Source organism: Lepisma saccharinum, chromosome 1, assembly GCF_977018435.1.
Source record: "Lepisma saccharinum chromosome 1, izLepSacc3.1, whole genome shotgun sequence".
NCBI lineage: Eukaryota > Metazoa > Arthropoda > Insecta > Zygentoma > Lepismatidae > Lepisma > Lepisma saccharinum.
Window position 1 is genome coordinate 66,635,149 of NC_139229.1, and position 25,994 is coordinate 66,661,142.

Sequence of the window (25,994 nt, forward strand, 5' to 3'; positions counted from 1 at the left end):
GAAGAGTTTAAGGGACCTTTCTTACATAAGTTAAGGTGGCAGTGTTTTATGTGAAGTTTGTCTTTATTTCTTGTGTTTAGGCCATGTATTTCCTCAGTTGTGGCAAAGTTGGAAATATTGTGCTTACGTACATAAATTAAGCATTCATAAATGTATATGCAGGGGAGAGTTAACACATTAAGTTTACGGAAAAGAGTTCTACATGAATAAGTTTTCTTTACTCCAGCTATGATTCTTATAGCTCTTTTTTGAAGCATAAAAAGGACATTGGAGTGGCCCTTCAACAATTTATAATATATATATACAGATAAAGATGGAACCCTTAATCAAATTGTTAAATGTAGGTTTTATATGATTCTTCATTCCACAGTAATCGTAACAAAGAGGGTGTATATTTATTCAATGAACTCAGAACTTTCGAAGTGATTTTGTAAGCCGACAGTGGCAAAGCGTCATCACAAGACTTGCCAATCCTCGGGGGTCTATCTTTCAACCGGGGAGAGGGGGGAAGGCACAATATTTCTCCATGGAAAATGCCAAGGTCATTGACTATTCAATGTAAATGCTGACTGCAGTACCACAGGCTTTACGACTACAAAATACAAAGGATGCTATCCTATCCCATACGATGAGAATTATGAAATCTCATTAATTTGTATTCTTCCTGTAATTAAATATAACAAATTGATATGTATAATTTACAAAGTAAACATAAAGGCTACAGCACAGCATGCTTTGTATTTTATTTTCTTGTTAATATTGCTTTTGTCAGTCAGTTCATATACTGTCACTAAAAATTATAAACTAGGAAGAAAATACTTTGGACACAGCACTACTAAAATTGAGCAATACGAAAAAGAAACAATTCTAATTTTATTTTCTTTCTCTCAGTGTTTGAAACTGAATTGCAAACACCTCAATTGTCGCATTTAAAAGCAAGCACCAATTGTTGCAAGAAAGTTTAACAAAAACATCAAAACTTTCATATGGGGCTTACTCGATACTTCGAAATCTCAAGTACATAAAGTCAAGCATCTATGTTGGTTTGCATAATGAAAAGCAAACTTCATATAGCTCATTACTCTATATGTATTTTTCCTCTTAAAAGCAAGAGCGTTGCATGCTTCAGAATGCTGGAAAATTCGGAAGAAGTTTAATTTTGATGATGTGAGAGAAACCCTGCCGTAGTTGTAAACATAGGGCTGAGAAAAAAGCCTCAGACCTTCAAGGGGGGAAAGTCTCTCGTCTTTCATGTCGTAGGGTATCTGCCGAGAACAGCCAAAGGCTGCCGAATATATAGAAGGGATGGGATTCACACAATTTTGCACTGACCTGGGTCATGTAACACCATCAAACTCAATAGGAAACTTAGCGAGAGGGTTCAGCATGGGCTCTAATTTCGATAAGCTAAAAACTAGCAAATCTCTTGCATACTTTTAGCCATTTCATGCTGTCGCTTGGCTTATTTTGCACAAACGTGCGAATATATTCTATTTTTTTTTACTTCTCTAAAATATTTGAAATGAAGTATTTTAATTCATTTCTGTTTTGTTGTATTTTGGCATTATGGTACTGTTATTTATATATGTATGTAAACTTCTTTGCAGGATCCAAAATTATCTAACTGGTTGTCTGAGGTGATGCAACATGAAGATCAGAAAGAAAGATACAAGAGCCACATGAAGGGAAAAAAGTTATACTTCAGTCAACAGTTAGAAGATGAGAAATATGTTTTTCGATTGAAATCCGTAAGTTCAACTGACTATGTACCATAAAATGTAGTCACAAACACTTGTGGGTTATAGCAATTCCATTAACTTTCAATGGAATCGTTACAACCCAGAAGTGTCCATGACCAGGGTCGGATTAAGGTGGCTATTGATGCTGCAGCATTAAGCCCATTCCTGAAATAGGCCCAGATGAAAACAGACGAGAATTTTCCGAAAGCTGAACAGTTTTCTTTTGCTATATTAACCTGAAAATAAATCTTAGAATAAAATTTAGAACCCCAATTTCAGACGCCTAGACACAGGTATTAAAATTTTCACCTTGAAAGTTAGTTGTATACAAAAAAATCGACGGTATGCAGCATCAGACCCAATTTCGTCCATAAAGTAATTGAGACACATTCAACAAAGATGATGTAAATTTGTATGAGGGCATACACAACACACAACCATAGAAATCCGAGCATTTATTTGCTCTCTACGGAATTTGACTGCAAATACTGATGTGTAATTTGTTATGTTTTCCCATCTTTCTGCAATATTCAAGCAGGACAGTGTGCAGCTTTAGCTTGATGAAAATGTGTGTGTGTGTCTTATTTTCATATTATTTAATAACAAATATTAATTATTATCTTTCTTTAGGACATACCAGAAACGGGGCACAAACTTCAAGAATATCGAATACTTGCAGCAGTGTCTATGCCTGTCTTCGATAGAAGAGAGTGGGAAGATAATGACGTAAGCTATAAATGAGTTTATTTCTACTCATCAACATGCATCTCTTTTGTTCGTTAACTTGTTGCAATGCATTACAAAACTTAATTACTGTTTACACCATTAGTTATGATTTAAATTTCAATTTTGTATTGCTGAGCCAATACCACTTTGAACCTTTGAACCGATACCAATACCGATACTCTTAATGACTCTTACTGATACCATTACAAATGATTAAAACTTGTTCAAAATATTGATTAATATTGATGGGTCAGTATTTCACTACAATGATAAACATCAATTTACCTCAGTTTTGCTCGGAATATAAAAATACCTGTTAAGTAATTACAAAATACAGTTTTTTTTGTTGTTTTCTTTCAAATTATATTGGTACTAGAGTACTGCATAGAACTACTTTTGCTCGCTCAAACTCGTTTCAATCTCATACACTCGAGAGTACCACACTCGTAGTGGAATGATTGACATCGTCCTGTATTTTAGAGCCTAAGAAGCAGCACTGTTAACTAAAACCTATACATGGAAGGAAACAACTCTATGCCATTACAATTCTAAATAATAATTCCGTATATTATTATGTAAGACTCAAATACAGCACATATGAAAGCATGCAATATCTACAGACTGAAACGTAAAATGGATACACATGCTGAGAGATATAAAATGTCAGTCTAGATAGTTTCAGCCTATAATCATCTATTTTATTTTCATATATATTGGTAAGATATACAAAACTGCATTTTAACATGTAGATGACGACTACGTTCACTTATTTTTCAATTTCACTTCATCTTTTACTTCATGATCCATATTTAAGAGCCCACTACCTTAGACAAATGATGGAAATATGTGTACTAATCGGGTTTGAGAAATGCTCGAACCAGAAGACCTATTAATTCTGTGTGCCATCTAGCGTTGCCTGTGCGAACTCACCACTCGAGCAAAAAACACTCATTGCAGCACTCTAATTGGTACAAAATCAATGGAAATTGCAAATCTTGCATAACTTCCAGGATAATTAGACTCTGCAAAAGTGATGCATGGCATTGTTGCTGACCCCATGAACAACTAAAAATGCCAGAAAAATATCAGCAGGTATCGGTATAGAAAATCCAACCAATACAGTGGCATCGGTATTGGCTCAGACCTACTATTTTCGTTACCTTACATCAGTTTTCTATCTCCTACGCTAATCATGATGATAAGGATGAATGATGAACTTGGTGATGGAACACAATGATACATCCATGCCTGAGCATGGTTTGAATCTGATAGCTCTGGATTCATAGCTCATTAAGCTGGCCACTCTGCTATAAAAGCCACCTAGTAACGATTTCATCTTCTGAAAAATATACCAGTGATGATTCAATTTTGAAATATTGTAGAGACTTGAGTAAAATTTTTGGCACAAAATATTTACTTTTGCTACTTTTATAGTGTTGTATTGGTTCTGAAAATTTCATTTTTTGCAGACCAGAATTGCTAATTTGCTAGGAGTAGCTGGAACTGACATTCCTGTAGACAGTATTTTGAAACTTACATCACCTCACAAGGTAAGCCATTGTATAAAGAGTTGTACAACTCACAGTATTCAATATTAAAAGGAAGAATCAAATGAAAACCTTAATATTCTGACAAAAATTATAGGATGACTATATACAGCAACATGAAGACCGCAATGTTGCTCAAAGGAGCTTCAAAACACCATACTTGCCATATTAAAGATGGCGCCTCCTCCACACACTTGCACCAATGAAGAGTTGTGGTTTCTTGCCCCTGGAAGATTAAAACTTGTATACATTCTCTAGCAAATGAAAATTCAATATCTCTTGTTAACAATGTTAACCCTAGAGAGCTAAGGTGAAAAATCAGGAGCATTAAAGCAAAGGTGTAGTCATTTTGATGACCTTACTTTTTTGCTTAGAGGAAGAGTTTTATTGGCAATTAAAATTGGCTAATGACATAATTTGTTACTGATAGTATTAGTAACAAAGAAAAAAGTTTTGACATGATTTACTGCTCATAGTTACATTTAAAACAGCAATTTGTTTGATATTCTCTACATATTGCTTTGGAACAATGGCTGCAAAACATTTTTGTCATCCTCTATTTCTTTCATGGTTGTTACAAGTTATTCAGAAGTTTGATAGATGGATGCTGTGCCATGAGTTGTCTAAAGCAGCAAAACCACAATTTTTAGTTTTGTTTTGCATTACACAATTGATCTTTTCATTGTCGAAAACAAATCATAGATGTTGCAAATTTGTTTACGTTAAAGCTAACGCTTCGTCAGATCGACTACGCAGATAAAATAAAATAAAATAATTTGTCAACTGTATACCAATTCAACCCAAACAGTATCACTTGCTCCACAGTCCAAGGCCAATTAAAGGTACTGAGGGTGCCAAGCGCATCATGTGGTAAAAAGGAATGGGGTAATACCTTTTTGTATTTATATGTTGTCAATTTGATGAAACCTTAGCTTTCTAGGGTAATGCCTTGTTTCTATGATTAATAAAACACTAAAAATGCTGATCAAGACAAGCGTGTTTCTTTAAAATAAATTCTTGCCTTGGACAGCATTTTTAGTGTTCTATTAGCAAGTTTACAAATGGAGGAGGAAGTTCGACAATGGTCCTCAGTTTGCAAGCAGATGGGTGGAAAGAGCTTTGCAGTGGTTCATAAGTGCATCCCAAAGATTAGTCTTCTTGAAGTATACAGACACTAAGTGAGACTTGAAAATATATATAGATCGAGAATAGGTTTGTACCAATATAAGGCAAACGTGTGCAACCCCACACAACTACGAGATCAAAAACAGAAATAAAAAAAAGATTTTATTTGATTCTTCCCCGCATTTCATAACAAAAACCCATTTTCTAATATTATTTTCAATTAAAGCTTTCAAGTTCAAGTAATTTCTTAAATGTTCGCATAAGCACAGCTGATAATTATTAGAGGTAAAATACAGTTTTTACTTACGTGTGGCTTACAATGTTCTTTCACAAACCAACTTTTTAGGTTCGTTATCAGATCCTTCTTCAGAATGCTCCAATAAAATCACATTAAAAAGGAATGCAAGTTAAAACTGGAAAGAAAAATGCTAAAAGGATAAAAATAGGAAAGATTCAATGGGCACGAAAAAGATGTAAAGCAAAAGTAACTCAGGACTGTCCTGAGCGAGCGTATTAGCAAGTGCAATATAATTTCTGTACAAGAAAAGGAACTGGAAAGGAAAGTACTCGAAACCCGAACAATTTTCAAAAAACGAACACAAAGAATGAATAGATACAATGGTGATATCGAGGAAAAATGAAGTGACCTAATCAAGAAACACGTCATAAGAGAAATGCTAACAGGAAGTATATGTGTATGCAGAGCAAAGCCAGTGCTGCAGGCGGTGGACAGTAACATGTGTTGTTAACACGAGAAACTGACGACTATGAAGCAGTTTGTTTTTAATCAGGTGATGTTTTATCTTTTTAGCCTCCCCCCCCTTTTTACTCGATTACCTTTTTAATGTGATTTTACTGGAGCACCCAGAAGAAGGATCTGGCAACGGACCCGAAATGTCAGTTTTAGAAAGAACAACCTCTTAAGCCACACTTAAGTAAAAACTGTATTTTACCTCTAATAATTTAAAGCTTTCTTTAAAATCAGAACTTGTAATGGGAATTCTTTTAAAATTTAATCATGAGATATCTATTTTTTTATTGAATCTATAATTTTTTTCTGCTATGGGGGTCCAATCAATAGATCCTGACTCATGACTGCAGGGACGGCGCCAGGGGTGGGCACGGGTGGGCAAGCGCCCACCCAAAAGTTTCTGTGCCCACCCAATCAAATTCAATAAGTACATATACTTGGAGATATATGAATAATTCGATAAATAACTGTATTCTGGTGTTCATAACATGTATATTTTACTTGTAAATATTATCTATGCTTGAAATATTCACATATTATCAACCCATAAAAAGCCAATTTTGTCATTAGAAAGTGAAAGTAAATACTAGAGCTATTGAAACAAAAACTGGGATCAAATGAATACTTCCATGAATAAAAGCAGTTAGTAGCTTAGGAGGCTCAAAATTATGCAGGGTATGATCAAGATTGGATCAGAATTTAGATTGAACTTGAGAAATGCAGCTCCGGGCCTCCACATATTTATATAAATCCCGGCCTGGGTATGGTTAAAATAATCTCTAAATAAACAAATAAAATCATCATCTTAGCGTTACTTCCTCCAGCAACATAATACATTATTTTGACTTTTTAATTAGCTCGGCATTAAAATTCCAGAAGTGTCCGTTGGCTCAGTCGGTAACGCATCTGACTACCATGCTAGAGGTCCCGGGTTCGATCCCTGGCCGGTACAAATCCGGGAACTTTTCTAATGATGGAAGCGGCCCCGGCGCCCACCCAGCGTCGAATAACATGGGTACCTGGGAAAAACCCTGGGGGGTAAAGGCGGTCAGGGGCATGATGCTGATCACATCACCCCCACTCACGACCGGATCAAGAAAGTGTGGGGCGTTACACCCACACCCCCTATATGCCTTCATGGCGTGGTGCTATGCACAGGGGAGCACTTTACTTTTTTTTGTCTATTTTTTTATTTCATTACAATTTTTATATACTTGTTATCTTCAAATATCAATATGGTATGCGAAATATAAACTTTATATTCATTCTACTAATAAGAAGGATTCACAATAATCACTACAATACTGCAGTGAATAAATTTTAATAAACGAGTTATGTATGGAAAAAGCTACAGAATTATTCAATTGCTAATGAGTGACTTATCCTATTTAGAAATCCTCGTCCCACACATAAATTTTGCCATATGAATCAGCCGAAAATGTCAACAGAATCTGTAGATGCAGCTGAAGTAAAGAAAAAAGGTATGTCACGAAGTATCCAGAAGACGATTTTATTAGTTTGTTTTTAAATCCACTTTTATGCTCAGAAAGGCTAATCGGGACTAAACCTACAGTTTAACGTGGAACCAGTGTGCATTGTGCTTCCACCAGAGGAGGGGGAGTCGAACACAGAACCTCTTCATTATAATGAGACAGCGTTATGCCTTTGGGGGAAAATATACAGCAAGAACTCACACCAAACGTGGCATCTTATCACCACAGAAGATACGTCCATTTTAGGAGGGTGATTGCCTGAGACAAATATTTGAGACTTTCGGAAAACAACATCATTGTTCACGGAATTAGCTGCCTTGATCCACTAATGAAACGCTGTGCAATTGAAACTACCATCTCAACTTTCTAAGAGGTATGAACTAATGCAACTCCATTTTTGGAAGAGTAAGTTGTGGTTGATTTGTTATATTTAACCTTTAAACAACCGAGCTGGTTTTCGAAAGTAACCCCTCTCTCGCCGCAGCCTTTGCACTCGATTTTTAAATTTTTACACTTATTTCAGAAAAACGTTATATCTCTGAGACTATTTGAGCAATCTACTTCGGATAACTTTTGTTTGAAAACAAAATCATCGGAGCACGCGACCGTACACAATTCAGAAAGCCCAAGTGAGAAAAACGGGGTTGGGAGGGGCCAAGTCCCCAAATTTCAATGAAAAAAAACTGCTGTTCGCTCCCTCTTCTCCCGTTATTTTGGAAAATGGGCGCAAACTTTTGCATTGTTTTCAAAGAATAGACTTTCTGCAACAAAGGGAACTTAACTTCTTTCAAGTCTCTAGTCATACAGGCTGAAATATGATGCAATATGTACAATCCTGCATTTTGGCAAAAATGGCTAATTTCCATATTAGAGAATAAATTAGTATATCTCGGAGACTATTTGAGCAATCTACTTCGGATAACTTTTGTTTGAAAGCAAAAACATCAGAGCACGCGACCGTGTACAATTCAGAAAGCCCAAGTGAGAAAAACGGGGTTGGGAGGGGCCAAGTCCCCAAATTTCAATGAAAAAATCTGTCGTTCGCCCCCTCTTCTCAAATTATTTTGGGAAAAGGGCGCAAACTTTTGCATTGTTTTCAAAGAGTAGACCTCTTGCAACAAAGTGGAACTTGTTTCAAGTCCCTAGTTCTCATACAGGCTGAAATATGACACAATATGTACAATTTGCATTTTGGCTAAAAATAGCTAATTTGCATATTAGAGAAAGGGGGAGGGGGTTTGTTTTCTTCCATATGACATTTCAATGTCTTATCTCAACATCTGTCAGCGTTTACAACCTCACATACAAGTATGAAGGTCCTAAAAGCACGCGAATGTTGTAATGGGCACCATGAGTCATATATGACCCATTGGCTGTTTTCGCCTATACTTTCTATGGGTCATATATGACCCATTGGCTGTTTAAAGGTTAAAGTCATTTTTCTGGTAATTTTGATAATGACGACGATAAGGTTCAGTGGTGATTAGATTTAAAGTTACGAAGGGGCGAAAACAAACACAAGCTGACACTCAAAATACAAACCCTCATAAATTATTACTTTGACAGTGGTTCCAAGCGCCAGGGACTCGTTGCCTGAAAGAATCAAGTTTCCAGGGTGTGCTGCACAGGATAGAGGTTGACATTCTAGTGTGTTCGAAATGGTCACGCCATGCAACCCAAATCATTATGAAAAATAGATGAATTATTACTGGCACGGTGATCAACTTCGATGAATTCCTTGTGTCCTAAATCATTTTGTTACCTCAAAAAATATGTTCATGTAACAAACCATACGTGTATTGCTTCTCCCGCATTAGTAACATGACAGTTCAGAAAATGAATAGCAACTTAGCTAATAATCTCTTCAATTCTGAACAGATTTTTCGATCTTACTTGTTTGTGAGTGATATTCTGTCAAAATAGCCTTTCATTAGCCTAGGAATACTTCATGGACAATGAACAAAGAATTTGATTTCCGTGTGTGTTTTAAATCATTCCCAATAAGACGTTCATTTTAATCCAAACATTCAATGGCGGCAATTAGGAGGAGCGGGAAGTGGGGGATGCAGTTCCCCCACCACATTTTGCCACTTTTTGCCACGGAACTATGGCCTCTTTATGCTAAGCCTTTTCTACCAAGAAAAAGTATATTGTCCTTGCCCCTCAAACATTGTTGGCACCCAATCGTCGCTACTACAAACATTCAGATAGATTTCTCAGTTGTACAAACCTTGTAAGCTAAGAAAAGTGACCCCTAAGGAGTAAGAAAACTCTTTCAGTGAAAAACGCATACGATGAAAATACTATGCTCAGGAACATGCATTTAAATTACGAGAAACTTCACGATTATCTACCGTCGCACTTTCTATCATTGTCGCCGAATACATAAAATCAAGTATGTGCCTTGTATTTGCAACACAACCTTAAACCTAATTCACATTTATTTCACCGTATTAAAACATGCATGAAAGAATGTGATTAGAATGTATGGCTGGGGTATGGCTGCGCATGGGTAAACACTTCCTTGAAATAATTGTGTCCTTCAGAGACAAAGCGAAAGGAAATGGAACAAGATGCGAAAATAGATTAGAAAAGAATAAAGAGGAAAACAAGGAAAGGGAAAAGAAGTAAGAGGAAAATCGGTAGTGTAATAGAGAGGTGATACATACGTCTTATATACACATACGTATATACTATATATGGTCTTACATTTATACTGCCCACCCTAATCTATCAATAAGGAGCTTCTGCCCACCCGGTCGAAAATTTCTGGCACCGGCCCTGCATGACTGCTATACAGGAGACCCAGGTTCAACTCCCAGGGTGTGCAACTTCAGGTGAGAATTTTTCTAGCAATGCTCTTACATGGAGCAGCTCTGGGCTTCTCCCAGTCTCTAATACATGGGTACTTGCAGGCAACCCTGGTTGGAGTGTGGTGCTGATCATGCCTGAGCATCCCCCATAATATTTTGATCCAAAATCGGGACCTTTCAAGGACGTAATACTTTAACATATTTACGTGATGGCCGGGGATTTGTACATCAATAAAGAATCGGAACACCCAGGGAGGGTTAAAAGGAACGTATACCTCAACTTCTTTAATGGATAATGGAGGTAGGGAGGAAAAATGGATTTAAGATCCATGAAATGAAACACATAGAAAGGAACGTGCAGAAAATCATCACCTGAGAGATAAATAAAGATAAGAAGGAAAAACAAAAGGGGAGGGAGAAGAAGAAATAAATACGAAGAATGTTAGGTTTGTAGGGATTTTATTTATATTTTATAGGGTTATAGGGTTATCCGAAAAAATTGAGAAAACAGTAAGAGAGTATGGGATGAAGGCTCCACGGAATATGGAGAAATATTTTACCGAATACAAAAGGGGAAGAAAAGGGAATGGAAATCCTGAAGAAGCCAAAGGCGCATACAGGATTAGTTATGAATGTGATAAGGAGTATATAGGACAAACAGGAAGAAGTATGCATATAAGATGGGGGGAACACAAAGACGACATTAGGGAGGGAGTACCCAAAACCGGATTGTCTGAACATAGAACCATAAGCGGACATAAGATCGTAAAGAAAGAGGTCATTAGAAAAGAAGGCAACAAATTGAATCGAAACGTTTACGAGGCTGCGAATATCTGCATGGGGAGAAATAAAAAATTGAACCGAGATGATGGAAATTTGAAGGAAGGATGGGTGATTTTTTTTTAAAAAATGGAATAGAACAAAGAAAGAGGATCATAAGATAGGATTCTATGTCACTCCGGAAGTGGTCCGTGCGGTTGAGGTAGAACGAAAGTTTGAGTTGGATTGGTGACGCAAGTAGGGGAAGGGTGAACAGCGTAGAAGGGGAATTAACCTTCATAACTTCTCGGTCAGGAATAGACCGTCAGAGCAAGCAGAACAAGAGAATGTGTTTAGTCAATTTAATAGGATCCCAGACAAATTAGGTTTTACGGAGAATGGGGAACACCTTATAGCAAGATTTTTAAGTGGGGGTTTTAAATGAATGGTGACCTGTTTTTAACAAGTGTTTTTCAACCAAACCTTTTAACCTAATCCTTTTAACACTCTTGACGCAGCTTAAAATAATTTGTGCCTAGAAGAAAAAGAACCTGAAGAAGGGGTCAGTCGAACCCCAAAACATAATTTCGAAATTCTATACTCACTCACGTAAGAAAGACTATTTTGTACAAATTTTGTATAGATTATGTAATACTTTATGTGATTCACTTAAAGTCTACCCATTTATCCTACAAATAAACCTTATTTTCTTTCCAGTTATTTGGAGTTGTGTTACAATTTCACTTGCAAATAACCACTGATTGAACAGCTTTGTTTCGTCTTCTGAACTAGAAATTGGATTCACCAATTTATTTGGTCAAGATGCAGGAATTAAAATTTTTGTTGCAGACCCCATTGAAACTACATGTACACTGCTCTAAAAATAGAGGAACCCACATAAATAATAATATCTGCAACGCGAGTTAACTTAAACAGTTAACTGCTGTCTCCTTGAATCTTCTTGATGACTTGCAGCATTTTGATAGTGATGAAGTACTTGAAACAGTGTTGCCATGATGCTAGTTCTAAAATTCCATTGTCATTTTTGTTTGCCATGAAATATCTCAAATTTTGATTTGATTTTCAAGCTAAATTGTAGGAGACTTTTATAAAACAGAACATATTGACGATTTTTTAAATATCGATGGGACAACCGGGACACGTCTCCGAAACAGGACTGCCCCGGTCAAAATGGTACGTATGGTCACCCTACATCTTCATTAATCATTGTGGTAACTACTAGCAAATAAGATGTGAACTCTGGTGTAGAAAAGCCAGACAATGGCAAAGGTGACATCTGATGTACTAACTATGTGTCAGCGGTGTAGCGCAGTTCTCTGGGGCCCCCAAGCAAAATATTGGGGCCCCCCTTAGCAATAATATATATATATATATATATATATATATATATATATATATATATATAGAGTGTGTGTGTGTATTGAGATGATGCCAGAGTGGGATGCATGTACAATAGTCAGCTAATCACCCCTCTTCCCCCACCTCCACCTGTAAAAGAAATTCACATTTACCCAAATACGAGGTGTGGCTAGAAAAAAACCGGATTGATGTTGCTGTTGACAAATGGCAAGCGTGTCAAGGTCAAGCGGTGCATGAGTGTATAACGTGATATCCTGTCTATCGACTGTGTGATTTCCCAGGGTGCGCGGCGCTCAGTTACACTGTAGCTTGTCGACGAAGTGAACCGTACATCTGTGCTCCGTCGGAAAAATGTTAAGTGTGAAAGTGGAACAGCGTATCAATGTGAAGTTTCTTATGAAACTCGGAAAATCCGCCACAGAAACTTATGCTTTGTTGAACGAAGTATACGGAGATGAGTGTTTATCACGCACGCAAGTGTTCGAGTGGTTTCAAAGGTTTAAAGAGGGACGAGAAGTGATTGCGGACGACCCGCGTCCTGGACAGCCTTGCACGTCGAAAACGGAATGAAACATTGCAAATGTCGGTGAATTGATTCGAAAAGATCGTCGCTTGAGTATTCGAGATATTGCAAAACAACCAACATTATTACATTACAGTGCTGACGACCCTTCGTGAGCGAGTAAGAAGACGTCGACCTGATTTGTGGAAAAGCAAGTCATGGATTCTTCATCAGGACAATGCTCCTGTCCATACGGCATTGTCAGTCAAGGCTTTTATGGCCAAGCATGGGATCCCAGTGTTAGAACACCCACCTTATTCGCCGGGTATCACTCCGCGTGACTTTTTTTATTCCCAAAGCTCATATCAGCACTGAAAAATACTAGATTTACGACCGTAGAACCTGTGAAAACAAAAGCGACGGAAGTCATGAACATGGTTTCAGAAAATGATTTCCAGCACTGCTTCCAGAAATGGAAGATTCGTATGGAGCGGTGTATTGATAGTTCAGGGGAGTTCTTTGAAGGGGAAAATGTTCATATTGTACAAAATTACCAATAAAAGATTTTGCAGCAACAGTCCGGTTTTTTTCTAGCCACACCTCGTATTCTTCCTTCCCATTTTGTGTTATCGACTGATACAAATATATCAGATTAGCAGATTAGTAGCTTCTTGAAACTAAATCAGGATAGTCTGAATGTCTGAGAATAACTGGAAGAAGAAATTGGAAATACTTCCTCTTACTTGAAAGCCAGGATTCTCTTTTCGAAGAGAAGCTAAATAATTTGTTCGTGATCCTTTGTATTTTCTGCTTGAAACATTTAAAAAATATATCAGGTTAGATATATTGCACAGATATTCAAAAATATACTAGGCTTCCCCGGTGGCGTATTGGTAAAGTCATTGCCTTGTAACCAAGGGGTCCCAGATTCGAAAGCCGATGGAGGCACATAGTGGTTCGGATTCCTATTTAAATTGAAGGTCTAGTTCCGATTATCCCATCTATGCATAAAAATTTAAAACAACAATTCAATTAAAAAATACTGTTTGGGGGAATTGTTTAAAGGATAGTAAACACTCCTCTTTGGGATTTGGAAGTGGATGCGCCTTCAACTCCAAACCATTCCCTGGCTGCCCCAGGCCAAGATTCGATATAAGCATTGCTCACATTAGCCTCCAAATACTAATAGTGAGTAATATACTCAAGCAAACTTATCATTTCAGTTTTGGGGGTTGAACTGGACCTCTAGATTGTCAGTTGTGACCCAACATCACAAGGTCAATTGCAATCTGCTACGAAGAAATAGCAGCGGACTCCAATTTTCAGACATAGCTAATAAAGTGGCGATGGTACTATTATTCACTGAAAAATTTTCACCGATTGGAATAACTGGGCCCCAAAAAAGGTGTTTCCACATGGACACGGTGTTTAATTTTAATTTAAACGATGCCATTTCTTTTCGATAGACCACTGAGCATATATTTCTTAAATACTTTCTCATGAAACAAGAACGTTTTATTAATAGATCATCAGTGCTCAAAGTGTGCATGTGGGAGGGAGGGACAAATGGAGATGCTTATGCTTTCCCCCACCTAAGAAAGATTTCATAAAGCATTCCCCCACAGCTAGGATAATTTGCATAAGCATTATCCTCCACCTACTGCATTGTCTTCAAGTTGATCACAAACTCGAACAAGCAAATTCGCAGCTAGGAATTTTCACATTGAATACTGTAGATCGCAGAATCGTAACATATTGGAAGAGCAGAACTGGTTCGACAGAAATGAGCAAAAAATTTCAATATGTAAGAAAAATGAACTTCACAAAATCCTCCAAAATAATGGTGACATTTAACTCATACACCCTGTGCGACAGAAGAGGAGGTACTGGCCCTTAGGGTAAGGGGATAATTGCCCCTGCACTCCACGTCCTACTGAGTTTTGGGGCCCCTTTGGAGTAAAAGGTAACAAGTGTGGACAATGTTGTAAATTTATATCATCTCTTATTTCAATATGAAAAGGCTTGGGCCCCCCTGGCAAATATTTAGTGGGAAGTTACATTTTAAATATCACGTGTAACTAATTTTAGTGATAAAAGATCATGAATTATCAAGTTTGATTGTTTATTGTATAGCAATAAAGCATCGACTGGTTGAGCAACTGAATCTTTCTATCTACTGGATTCATAACTGTAGAAATTCACACACTACACTAAACTGTGTAGCGTATTTTCCTATCCATGGTCATCTGGGAGCAAGTAAGTTAATTCTGCATTTCGGAGGGGCCTACATGTCAAGTTGCCTGGGCTCCTTTGGCTGGGACAATACGCTGCTTATTATCGCAGACGTCATATGATACGTTACTGGGAACCAGATTTATGTTTCGTATATCAATTTTTTATATACAGGGCGACTGGTAATTAGATGTATTCCCTGAAAGGGGTTAAAGTAAAGACAATTTGCAATAAATTTGACCATGTGATACCCCGTCTGAAAATTAGTAGTTTTCGAGATAATCGAATTTCAATTGTTTTTTAAAAAATGACAATTTTCCACATAAAAAGATGAATTGAGAAAAAACTGCTCATTGTATGGAACTTATTTCAGCGTTTTCTGATAGCAAACAAATAAGTGGTTCGTTGAAAAAAAGATTTTCCCAAATAACAATCACATGTAAGTAACGGGTGGGTCTAAACTTACAAGTGATGATAAAAAATTGCACTCTTAGTTTACTTGGCAACGTATTAATAACAAAAATGGTATGACACGAAGCGTACAAATTACTTAAATTACTTCCTTGTGTCATCTGCTATCCAACAAGGTACAAATGTTGCTAACATTCACATTTGTGTACAAGAAATAATACTTCATTCATCTTCATGTGAATGGAATCAATGAACAATACAATTAAAGAACATTACATGCCTTGCTCAAAGTGGGCACCTCCGTTACGAATGCAGGCATGCAGGTTTTTATGGACATTTGGTCTCTTAACTCGTGATGTGATGGTGTCCTTGATGTGTTGACCAGCTGTAAAGATCCTCTCCCTAGGCTCTTCTTGCGAGTTTACCGGTGTCTTGTCATGTGGCTCCAAATGTAAAAGTCGCAAGGCTTCAAATCGATCGGTGGATCGAGCTGGGCAGTCATCATGCTGATAAATCATGTCACGTCTTGTAGCTAGAGGCACATCCTCCAACAACATTGCCATCCCGTTCCGCAAGAAATGTTCATAAGTGATGCCTTTTAAGATTTGGGGCAGGAAAAATGGCTCGATCAAATGATTGTTGATTACGCCCATCCATACTTCTGCCTGGGCGTGCGACTGTGGCTGGATGAAAATTACCCAAAGAAATGGATTGGTCGAGGCGGCTCGATTCCCTGGCAGGCTCGATCCCCCGATTTGCAGCCTTACGACTTTTACATTTGGAGCCACATGACAAGACACCGGTAAACTCGCAAGAAGAGCTCAAGGATAGGATTTTTACAGCTGGTCAACACATCAAGGACACCATCACATCACGAGTTAAGAGACCAAATGTCCGTAAAAACCTGCGTGCCCGCATTCGTAACGAAGGTGCCCACTTTGAGAAAGACATATAATGTTCTTTAATTGTATTGTTCATTGATTCCATTCACATGAAGATGAATGAAGTATTATTTCTTGTACACAAATGTGAATGTCAGCAACATTTGTACCTTGTTGGATAGCTGATGAATCAAGGAAGTAATTTAAGTAATTTGTACGCTTCGTGTCATACCATTTTTGTTATTAATACATTGCCAAGTAAACTAAGAGTGCAATTTTTTATCATCACTTGTAAGTTTAGACCCACCCGTTACTTACATGTGATTGTTATTTGGGAAAAAACTTTTTTTTTCAACGAATCACTTATTTGTTAGCTATCAGAAAACGCTGAAATAAGTTCCATACAATGAGCAGTTTTTTCTCAATTCATCTTTTTATGTGGAAAATTGTCATTTTTTTAAAAAAACAATTGAAATTCGACTATCTCGAAAACTACTAATTTTCGGACGGGGTATCATACGGTCAAATTTAATGAAAATTGTCTCTACTTTAACCCCTTTCAGGGAATACATCTAATTACCAGTAACCCTGTATATAAGAGATACTGTCTGTTGAATTTCTGTGAGTATATAACATTTCAGGAGCACAGAGAGAGAACATTGAATGGCCCCTACACCTTGGGGCCCCCTGCATTGTGGGGGTTGCGGGGGCGGCTGCTACACCACTGCTATGTGTCAACCAATGACAAAACTGTCTGGCAAGCCTTGATCCTGAAAGACCTTTTGAACCGTGGGGTTTAGTTGTCTGTATTTTAGTTATTTAACAATGGTTACTACCTCTTTAGGATAATTGTGGGGATGAGGATGAATGATAAAAAGATAAAACAACAAACACAATGGAACATTCACGTCTTAGGTGAACTTGAGCCCAGGACCTTGAGTGTCAAGACTGTAAATTGATCAGTCAATGAACTAAGCTTTGATATATCACCAAAGAAGTTCCACAGTATATCATTTCACAGTTTTCTGGTTTGATTTAAAATATACTTTGAATTTGAATTTTTGGGTGCATCAGCACTTAAAGGCTATTTTGCACCAGCCGTGATATACGGGGTCCAGCCCCTTATCTTACCTAAATTAACTGTAACATCCTTTACTAAAATATTAAAACATTCTGACTTCGGATAAAAGCTGAGGCTGTAAAGGGGCACTCAGCACATATATGGACAAAAGCACAGACGCCAGAGCCTCGTTAGTCTGCAAAATGCAGTCCAGGGTGTACTACTTGGAAGTGAGGTTGACAATTGGGTGTCCTATGTGGAAGTATAACCCCTTACACCCCTTAAAATATACTTATACACAATATAACAGAAATGTAGGTAAAAAGAATGAATAGCAAAACATGTTATTTGTTAAATATGAAAATTGCCTTAATAAAAAGAAAAGTTGCAGAGATTGGACAATTTGTGTCATATGCAAAACAAAGTACTATACTTTGTAAGACAATGATCACTAATTCTTGTAATTTCAGCTTGGGGCAAATGGTTACGCATTTATTGTGACAAACAATGGTTATTTGCTCATCCATCCTGATTTAAGACCTGTGGTAAGTAAACGATACTGTACATATTTTTTTTAGTCTTAATGATATGCAATTTCACTCCTTGAATGCAAGATACTACTAGCAAAATATTGTAAAACGCTATATATTTGATGCTTTGTACCATCAACATGATAACAAACCCCCAATGAAACAGACCTGTTACAAAAATTATTTCCTCAAATTGCCAACAACCATCTCCTATCTTCTTCAAGTAATGGAGAAAAAGTATGTAAAAACTTACATGCTGATTAAAAGGTATAAAGCCATAAAGCAAAATATCTAGTGCTTCTCCATCTGCTCTCTTTGTTGTTTTACTAGCTTTTTCCCTCTCTTTCAAGGAGATAATACTTCGTTACAAAAAAATTGAGGTAGTATCTGTTATATTGAAGATTTGTTATTGTGCTATATATTCATTACAAATATGTATTTTAATAATAATGATTCATATTTATTAGGGAATGGAGAGATTAATAAGTACTCTATAGGCATGGTAATTTAAGTGTACTATTTTATCAGTAAAATTGTTGGTAATATTTCATAAATAGCCTGTAACTTAGTGCAACTTTCTGTCATTTTATTACTATTTTTTTTAAAATTTAAAAGTATAATTCATATGCCCTAGTTTTGTAAAGTAAATGTCTAAATATATAGTTTCCTTCTCTAAGGCAAAAACCTATTGCATTCACTTGGTAGCATACATTAATTAAGGAGGTGAACGAACTTTTCATGTTCTTTAGGAAATACAGGGTGAGTCAAAAGTCAGGAACCATAGCGTTATTCACTTCAGCCTATATTGTCTATGATATGCTCAATATGTTTACCCTCTTCAGCAAGGCACATGTTCAGATGATGTTCACAGTTCTACAGGACACTGAGATTTCTGGCAGGCAGTATTTGCGCAGCACATTCCGTTATCCTCCCTTGCAGATAGTGTAGGTCGCGAATCTGGGAGGAATAAACCATTGCCATCAGGTAACCCCATAGGTAGAAATCCATTGGTGTGAGGTCGCTCATGGGCCACTCAACGGGCCTCGCCGAACCATCCACCTCCCCAGAAACTGGTCATCCAGCCACTGATGTACAATTAATCCATTAGTGCTATGGTTCCTGACTTTTGGCTCACCCTGTATTTGCAATTTTACATGTATACTTGATCGGTAGAATATTGATTAATGGTGTTGGTAGAAAATTAATACCAGCCGATCTCTAGAATATATTGTAAGTATTATATACATACATACACACACACACACACACACACACACATACATATATATATATAATATTTATGTATTATTATTATGCTATCAGTTAACTTTTGCAGAAAATTTAAATACCTTTTGTTTAAATTATATAACAAGACAAAAACTTCTATCAAATCATATTATCATGTCTATTATTTTGTTTTCTGTAATAGTTCGAAGGTACACTGAAACCAAATTTCAACAGCGTTGATCTCACAGAAGTGGAGCTGGTTGATGATGACAGAGAACCAAGGGATATAGATCCAGCACTTGTTAAGGTAGGTTTCTCTGAAGTATTGTGTGTTTATGAATGTCCAGCAAGGTGATTCAAAAGCTACTTTTGTCAGTTCAAATTCTTGGTTCCTTTTCTTTGTACTTCATCCATATCTTTTGAAGAGATCAAAGAGACAATGTATGGGAATTTGTTGAGAAATTAACCACTGCTAACCAACCATTTTCCTATAGTATTACACCAACCATGTGAATATGCAAGATTCCCTAATGTTGGTAGTGATAGAACAGTACTACCGGTACAAAAAGACAGTTAGTATCTAGCTAATCAGTCTGTATAACATCAGGTGTGACTAAGTTCTTTTGAATTTTCAGTATTTCGGTAAAATGTCAAAATTTCAAGCACTGCCAGCCAATATCTGCATCTAAATAAATTCCTTCCACCCCTGACCTAGTATTGACTCTGACAGATGAGAAAAACTTGGTCCTTGGAAAAAAAATGCTCATTACTGCCTCAAAAAACAGCTATTGTTGTTGAGTTCAGTACAAAAGAGGTCTCACAATTTATCTCTCTTCCTGCACTGATATAACTGTGAATGTAAGGTTGAAAACTGTCAGCCATCTCCTACAGTATTATTTACAACATGAAGCACTTTGCCACTTTAACTGGAATCTATGGATTGTTCATATTTTTAGTCAGACAGAAATACTTATTAGGTTAGAAAAGAAATGAAGCACTTATTCAATTTTTGTGTGTGAGGTAATAAATATTTTCATCAATTTTCATACCATAAGACCTAAGAAAGAGCAGGTCATACTGACATGCTTAGGGTAAATGGTAAAGCTATTGTGTCATCCAGGGGGGACTTGTATTTTAAGTTAGAAACAGAAAATTTAATCTGCCATGCTAGCCGGTCAGAACGTCCTGATACTTAATTTGGGGGATCGTTTTCTAACGTTCAGGACCAAGACTTAAACGTGCTTCATTTTAATTCTCAAAGGTTTCTGTGTTGGGAATTTATTGGAAATGACAGTTTTTGTTCCAAAAATGTTAAAATAATCACTTGAAGTAAAAATAATGTGTAGAAATCAATATTTTCACAGTACTTGGACATCCTAAACAGTTTTCTGTCCTGAACATGTGTATTATTGTATATTCCATCTTGATCCGTCCCAGTGGTTTATCCACACACCCCCAACACACTGCTAACACCTGCCAAATTTTCTAAATATGTGTTTAAAATTTTTCACAAAGACCCATTTTCACTCTAAATTTACATTTACGCTCCCTACCTTACACCCCTCCCCCAGTTGGAAAATTCTGGATAAATCCCCGATCCTACCCTAATGAAAAAATTCTATTCTGCACACTCCTTAGCAATACATTAAAATTAAGCAAAGCATTTAAAATGGAATGCACACCATAAGCAAGTTCCTTCACGTATGTTCTAATTGCCTGTTTAAGGAAAAACAAACTTTTATTCATTTCAGCCTATTCAGTGAGAAAAGAGCAATGTCATAATTCCAACATTATTTATTGTAATTAAATAATAAAAAATACTTGCAAAATATACTTTTTATGGAATTCGCAGTAAAGTTTCAGATTATTCGATCCACATAATTAAGGGAAGTTGAGAGGGATATGGATAATGCTTGATCTGGTAAAATCATAAGTACAGTTTCTTTATCTTATTCTTTTTTAAGAGTTCAGCCAGCCCCCGTGGTGGAGTGGTTAGCACCTTGTGCTACGACGCTAGGGAACCGGGTTTGAATCCGAGCCTGGGCATGGGTGTTTGTGAATGTCCATTTTCAATTTCATCATATCATCACTCATCCCCATCTTCGCAAATTAGCCAAAAGTGGCAAAAAAAGCAAAGTAAAATAAACTAAATCAATCAATCAATGTTTTAAGAGTGCTGATAGGTAACTTAAATTATGGCTAAAATGTGGCCTAATTGACCACACAATAGTTGCATGTCCTAACCTGTCTTGTGTACTATAAAACTGTTTTATCTGACTGAATTATGAAAATAGAAAGTATCTTACATCAAACAAGTAAAAAAAGAATGTTTTTTACTAATGAAAGGATTAAGTGCATGAATAACAGTGACTTTTTCTTTCAGTTGAGGGAAGATATGGTTAATCAGTATGGTGGGGCTAATACACTGGATGTTAAGTATCACTATGATGACATGGTAAGTGTGTGTGAGCATGTTCATTAGCTTTAATGTTACAATGTGTTGCTGTATATACATATCTGCAAATATATATACAAATGCAATAGTCACCCACAAAGGAGTGGTAAAGAATGATACCAGTATTGTACCGGGTGGCTCAATAAGTCACTTAACACCCCCAGTACAAGGCCACTATGGCATGGAACATGAAAATGGCGATGACCAATCGTTGCCTGGCCAAGGCGGAACAACATTTCCGTCACCCGCATGGTCGGCAGCCATCTTGATGTCCGCCATCTTGAAATCAACTTCAGAAATTTAAATGGAAAGGGGGTCATGCGACATATCAAAATGAGCTAGAATTTCACCAGGAAAACAACTGTGCATTTGTTTTCACCTAACTTTAAATTTAAGGGCGATTCCCACATGGGAGAGTGACACGTCCTTTCCTTTTTGCTTAAATGTTTATTGTTCAAATTATCGTTAGTATGTGATTATGTGGTATTTATTGTTTAGACCAATCACTGAAAATGTCAGGATATTGACTTACCGGTATGTACATATCTTGTAGTATTGGTTGACATGGGAATTACCATTGTGTTTTGTCTTTACATAAAAGTTTAAAAGAGTGATGATGTGAATTGATCATGTCAAGAGTAGCACATTTCCTTTTTCACTGATCTGAATGAAAATGCCACAAACACGTGAGGAACGGGTTGCCATCATATTGATGTCAGGGGAGAGAAGTACGCGTGACATTGCCGCAGACTTCAGTAACCGCAATCCTGCAAGTCACATGTGGCCGTCAGCCAGTTGCTGGCAAAGTTTGAAGATACTGGATCTGTGGACTACAAGCCGCGACATGGATGTCCGAAAACAGTCACGGATGAGGGTACTGCTGTAGCGGTGTTGGCATCATTTGCAAAATCCCCAACCCATAGCACATGGAGACTGGCACTGGAAAGCAGTGTCAGCAGGGGTTCAATTCAAAGGATTGTACGTAACCACCACTAGCATCCATATAAGATACAGCTGCAGCAGCACCTTAGTGAGGGCAATCCAGACAGGCGTTTGCAGTTTTGTGAGTGGTCTATAGCACAACTGCAACGTGACCCTGCCGTCGGTAGCAAGATTCTGTTCAGTGATGAGGCTAATTTTTATGTGTCGGGGGAGGTGAATAAGCAAAATCTGCGGTACTGGTCACCCGAAAATCCACATTGGACAGATCCCAGCAAGGTGACAGGAGGCGGGAAGCTAATGGTGTGGTGTGGTACTTGGGGTTCCCGACTTGTTGGTCCATTTTTCATTGAGGGAAACTTAAATGCAGAGGGCTACTTGCTTCTGCTACGGGAGCAGATCTTACCATCCTTACTGTCCAAGGATGGGAGCTATCCTGAATGGTTCCAGCAAGATGGTGCTCCACCGCACTATGGGATGATAGTCTGTCAGTACCTGGATCAACAATTCCCTCACCACTATATTGGTCGCCGAGGGACTGTGGAATGGCCTGCATGCTCACCTGACCTGACACCATTGGACTTTTTAAAAGCCATGGTGTATGCTACGAAAATCAGGGATCTGGCCCATTTGCGCACACGCATTGTGGATTGTGGATGCCTGTACTGCAATAACTCCTGAGGTTCTTCAGAATGTGGTAAGGTCATGGGAGAGACGATTACACGTGTCTGTTGCGAAAGAGGGACGTCATATTGAGCATGTGTTATAACTTTGTGATATTGTTAACTCTGCAACAATTAAAGTTAGGCGAAAACAAATGTCACAGTTGTTTTCCTGGTGAAATTCTAGCCCATGTTGATATGTCGCACGATCCCCTCCCCTTCCCATTTAAATTTCTGATGTTGATTTCAAGTGGCGGACATCAAGATGGCTGCCGACCATTAGGGTGACGTCAATGTGGTTCCCCCTTGGCCAGGCAACGATTGGTCATCGCCATTCTCACGTTCCATGTCGCAGTGGCCTTGTACTGGGGGTGTTAAGTGACTTATTGAGCCACCCTGTAGAAAAATATTAATAAACTAGAAAAATATATACCTACACAGTAACAATAGAAGCTATACCAAGGCAATCATTTTATCATAGTACTGATTTATAAACTATGTTTGGTACAACATATTATGTTTCCCATGCTAGCGATTGCTCGACAGTTTCACTGCCAATGAGAAACGAGGAAAAGTAGTCTGCTAGGCAGCGAGGGACAAATGGAGGCCAGAAGAGAAGTGCTTGCGCAGATGCTGTTGCCACAGTGTAGTCTAACTACCACATGTTTTGTTTTTACCTGAGAGAAGCTTGTTTTGTAAGTGTGGTGTTTGATATTTTGCATTCCCGTGTATCTTATGTGCAGCCTGGCTTCGATATCTCCCAGTGTGGGTTTCTTTTGGTCTACAGTAGCAACACCACGTGGTTTCTTCCAAAATTCTAATGATTGGAAAGCAAGGGAAACGTGACAGGTTGTACTAAACACAGTTTAAATTTCCTGCACTGATAAACAAAAATGATAAATAATTTAGTTCACAACCTGAATTGTGGCATATTAAAAAATACAAATAATCAGAGAACTCCAATGCTTTTGCCTTAGAAAATGATTACACATTTTGAAAACATCCACTGAAAACAGTGTACTATCTGTCCAGAAAGAAAATGCTCGGTTGATGGTGGCGTTGAAAGCAAAACTTCAAATATGAAAAATATTAAGGTCAAATGTGTGACTGAGCACACCATTCACACTTAAAGTTTTTTGAAACTAATATATTCTCTTTTCTGGGAGTTACGTTTCAATAATGTATTCCATAAGGATCACCGTGGGTGGCAAAAAGTAAAAAAAATGTATCAGTCTGGAAAAACCACTACATCTGAAAGAAAATAAGCGAGAAGAAATTCGCGTCGCCAGTAGTGAAACAATTCGAAAACTTACATGATAAGTAAATAAATACTTACCAATAAAAGGTGTAGGTGAGTTATTAGTGTTACAGCTTTACGATCTGAAGGATGCGTGTTTGAGCCCGGTTAAAGATTTTTTTATTTTTTTTAGTTGCCAATGAGGCACCAACATGTGTGTGTTCGAATCTGCATTTATACAGTGATTTTTTTAAATATCTGTGTCCACAGAATCTCGAATACATGGGATAATGGGATGTGGGAAGTGCATACCACATGCATTTTTAATCCATGATTTCACCTGCTAATTTTGAAAAGCACCTTAGATTTTTCCTTTTTAATAAACAAATAATAAATAACCCATGGTGCGACAGACCTCGAAGGGCCTTGGCCTATCTCCCAACTACCTGTCTCCCTTCCACAATCCTACATAGAGGTGTGGAGAACTTCAACTGCTCTTGGGGTGACATGGAGTCAGCACGTCGAACCCCCAGCCATTGTAGAAGATTTCCGAGACCGGGTTACGCTACTCACTCGTAGGTCCCTAATTAGCTCATGATGGTGGGTTGCCACCAGCCGTATACACAGGCCGAGAACCCAGCTATTGAATCCAGACAGACTCGAACCCAGCTATTGAACCCAGGCAGAGTCGAACCCATGCCATGCCATCCCTCAGTCGGGTTCTTATATACAGCTACAGATTTTACAACACAACTATAATGTTAAGATCTGGACTAATTCTGTCGACTCATATAACCTAATATGTTCTTAGCTACTTTTCGTTTTAAAAATTAAAATTCTCTTCATAACTCAACCAATATATATATATATATATATATATATATATATATATATATATATTTCTTTTAAAAAAAAGCTGGAATTTTTGACGTGGTTGCTAAGAATTTCCACATTAACGTTCCACTGCTTCTTGATCTTGTGTGATTTGCAAAGCAAGAATTGTATGTATCGTTCACATGCATTTCCACAGTTTGTAAGAAGTTCAATATCATTACATTTTTATTAAAAAATAACAGTCGTGCCGATATGTGTAATTAATTCAATCCTAGGAATATACTAGTTGGCACTGCACTGTAAAAAAAAAATTGCCTTTGACGAGAGGCGAACCCAGGACAATTGACATGTTGGGAAGTTATCATCCTGACTTGACCACAATGTCACGTTCACGAAGCATTTCATTTGCCCACTTAGGCTTCTGTAAAAAAAAACAAAAAAAAACTATTATACAACTTTATATGTTATTCGACAATAAATGCAAGTTTAGGTATTTAAGGGAAGTGTAGGTCAGTAGGAATCATGCACAGAAAAGCCTGTTTTGCTTGGGATACAATTCACACACAGAAAGTTAGTTCCTTGATCGCTCTACAATGTGATCTCTGCCTCAACGTGTAGCATCCACGAAACGATATATGACTATATGATGTCATACATTGGTTCAATCACGTCGATCCACAATCGAAACCTC

At 37.5% G+C, this 25,994-nt stretch overlaps 1 protein-coding gene across 3 annotated transcripts in view; it reads left to right on the forward strand.

The window, feature by feature from the left end:
- Positions 1-25,994, forward strand: part of LOC145996059 (voltage-dependent calcium channel subunit alpha-2/delta-3-like) — a 117,281-nt gene that overhangs the window by 47,024 nt on the left and 44,263 nt on the right. For all 3 annotated transcript variants that reach the window (XM_083132280.1, XM_083132289.1, XM_083132299.1), the window contains 6 exons: positions 1,608-1,748; positions 2,370-2,465; positions 3,935-4,015; positions 17,890-17,964; positions 19,379-19,483; positions 21,560-21,631. In XM_083132280.1, the coding sequence (XP_082988406.1) occupies positions 1,608-1,748; positions 2,370-2,465; positions 3,935-4,015; positions 17,890-17,964; positions 19,379-19,483; positions 21,560-21,631 (570 nt within the window). The remainder of the gene's footprint in view (positions 1-1,607; positions 1,749-2,369; positions 2,466-3,934; positions 4,016-17,889; positions 17,965-19,378; positions 19,484-21,559; positions 21,632-25,994) is intronic.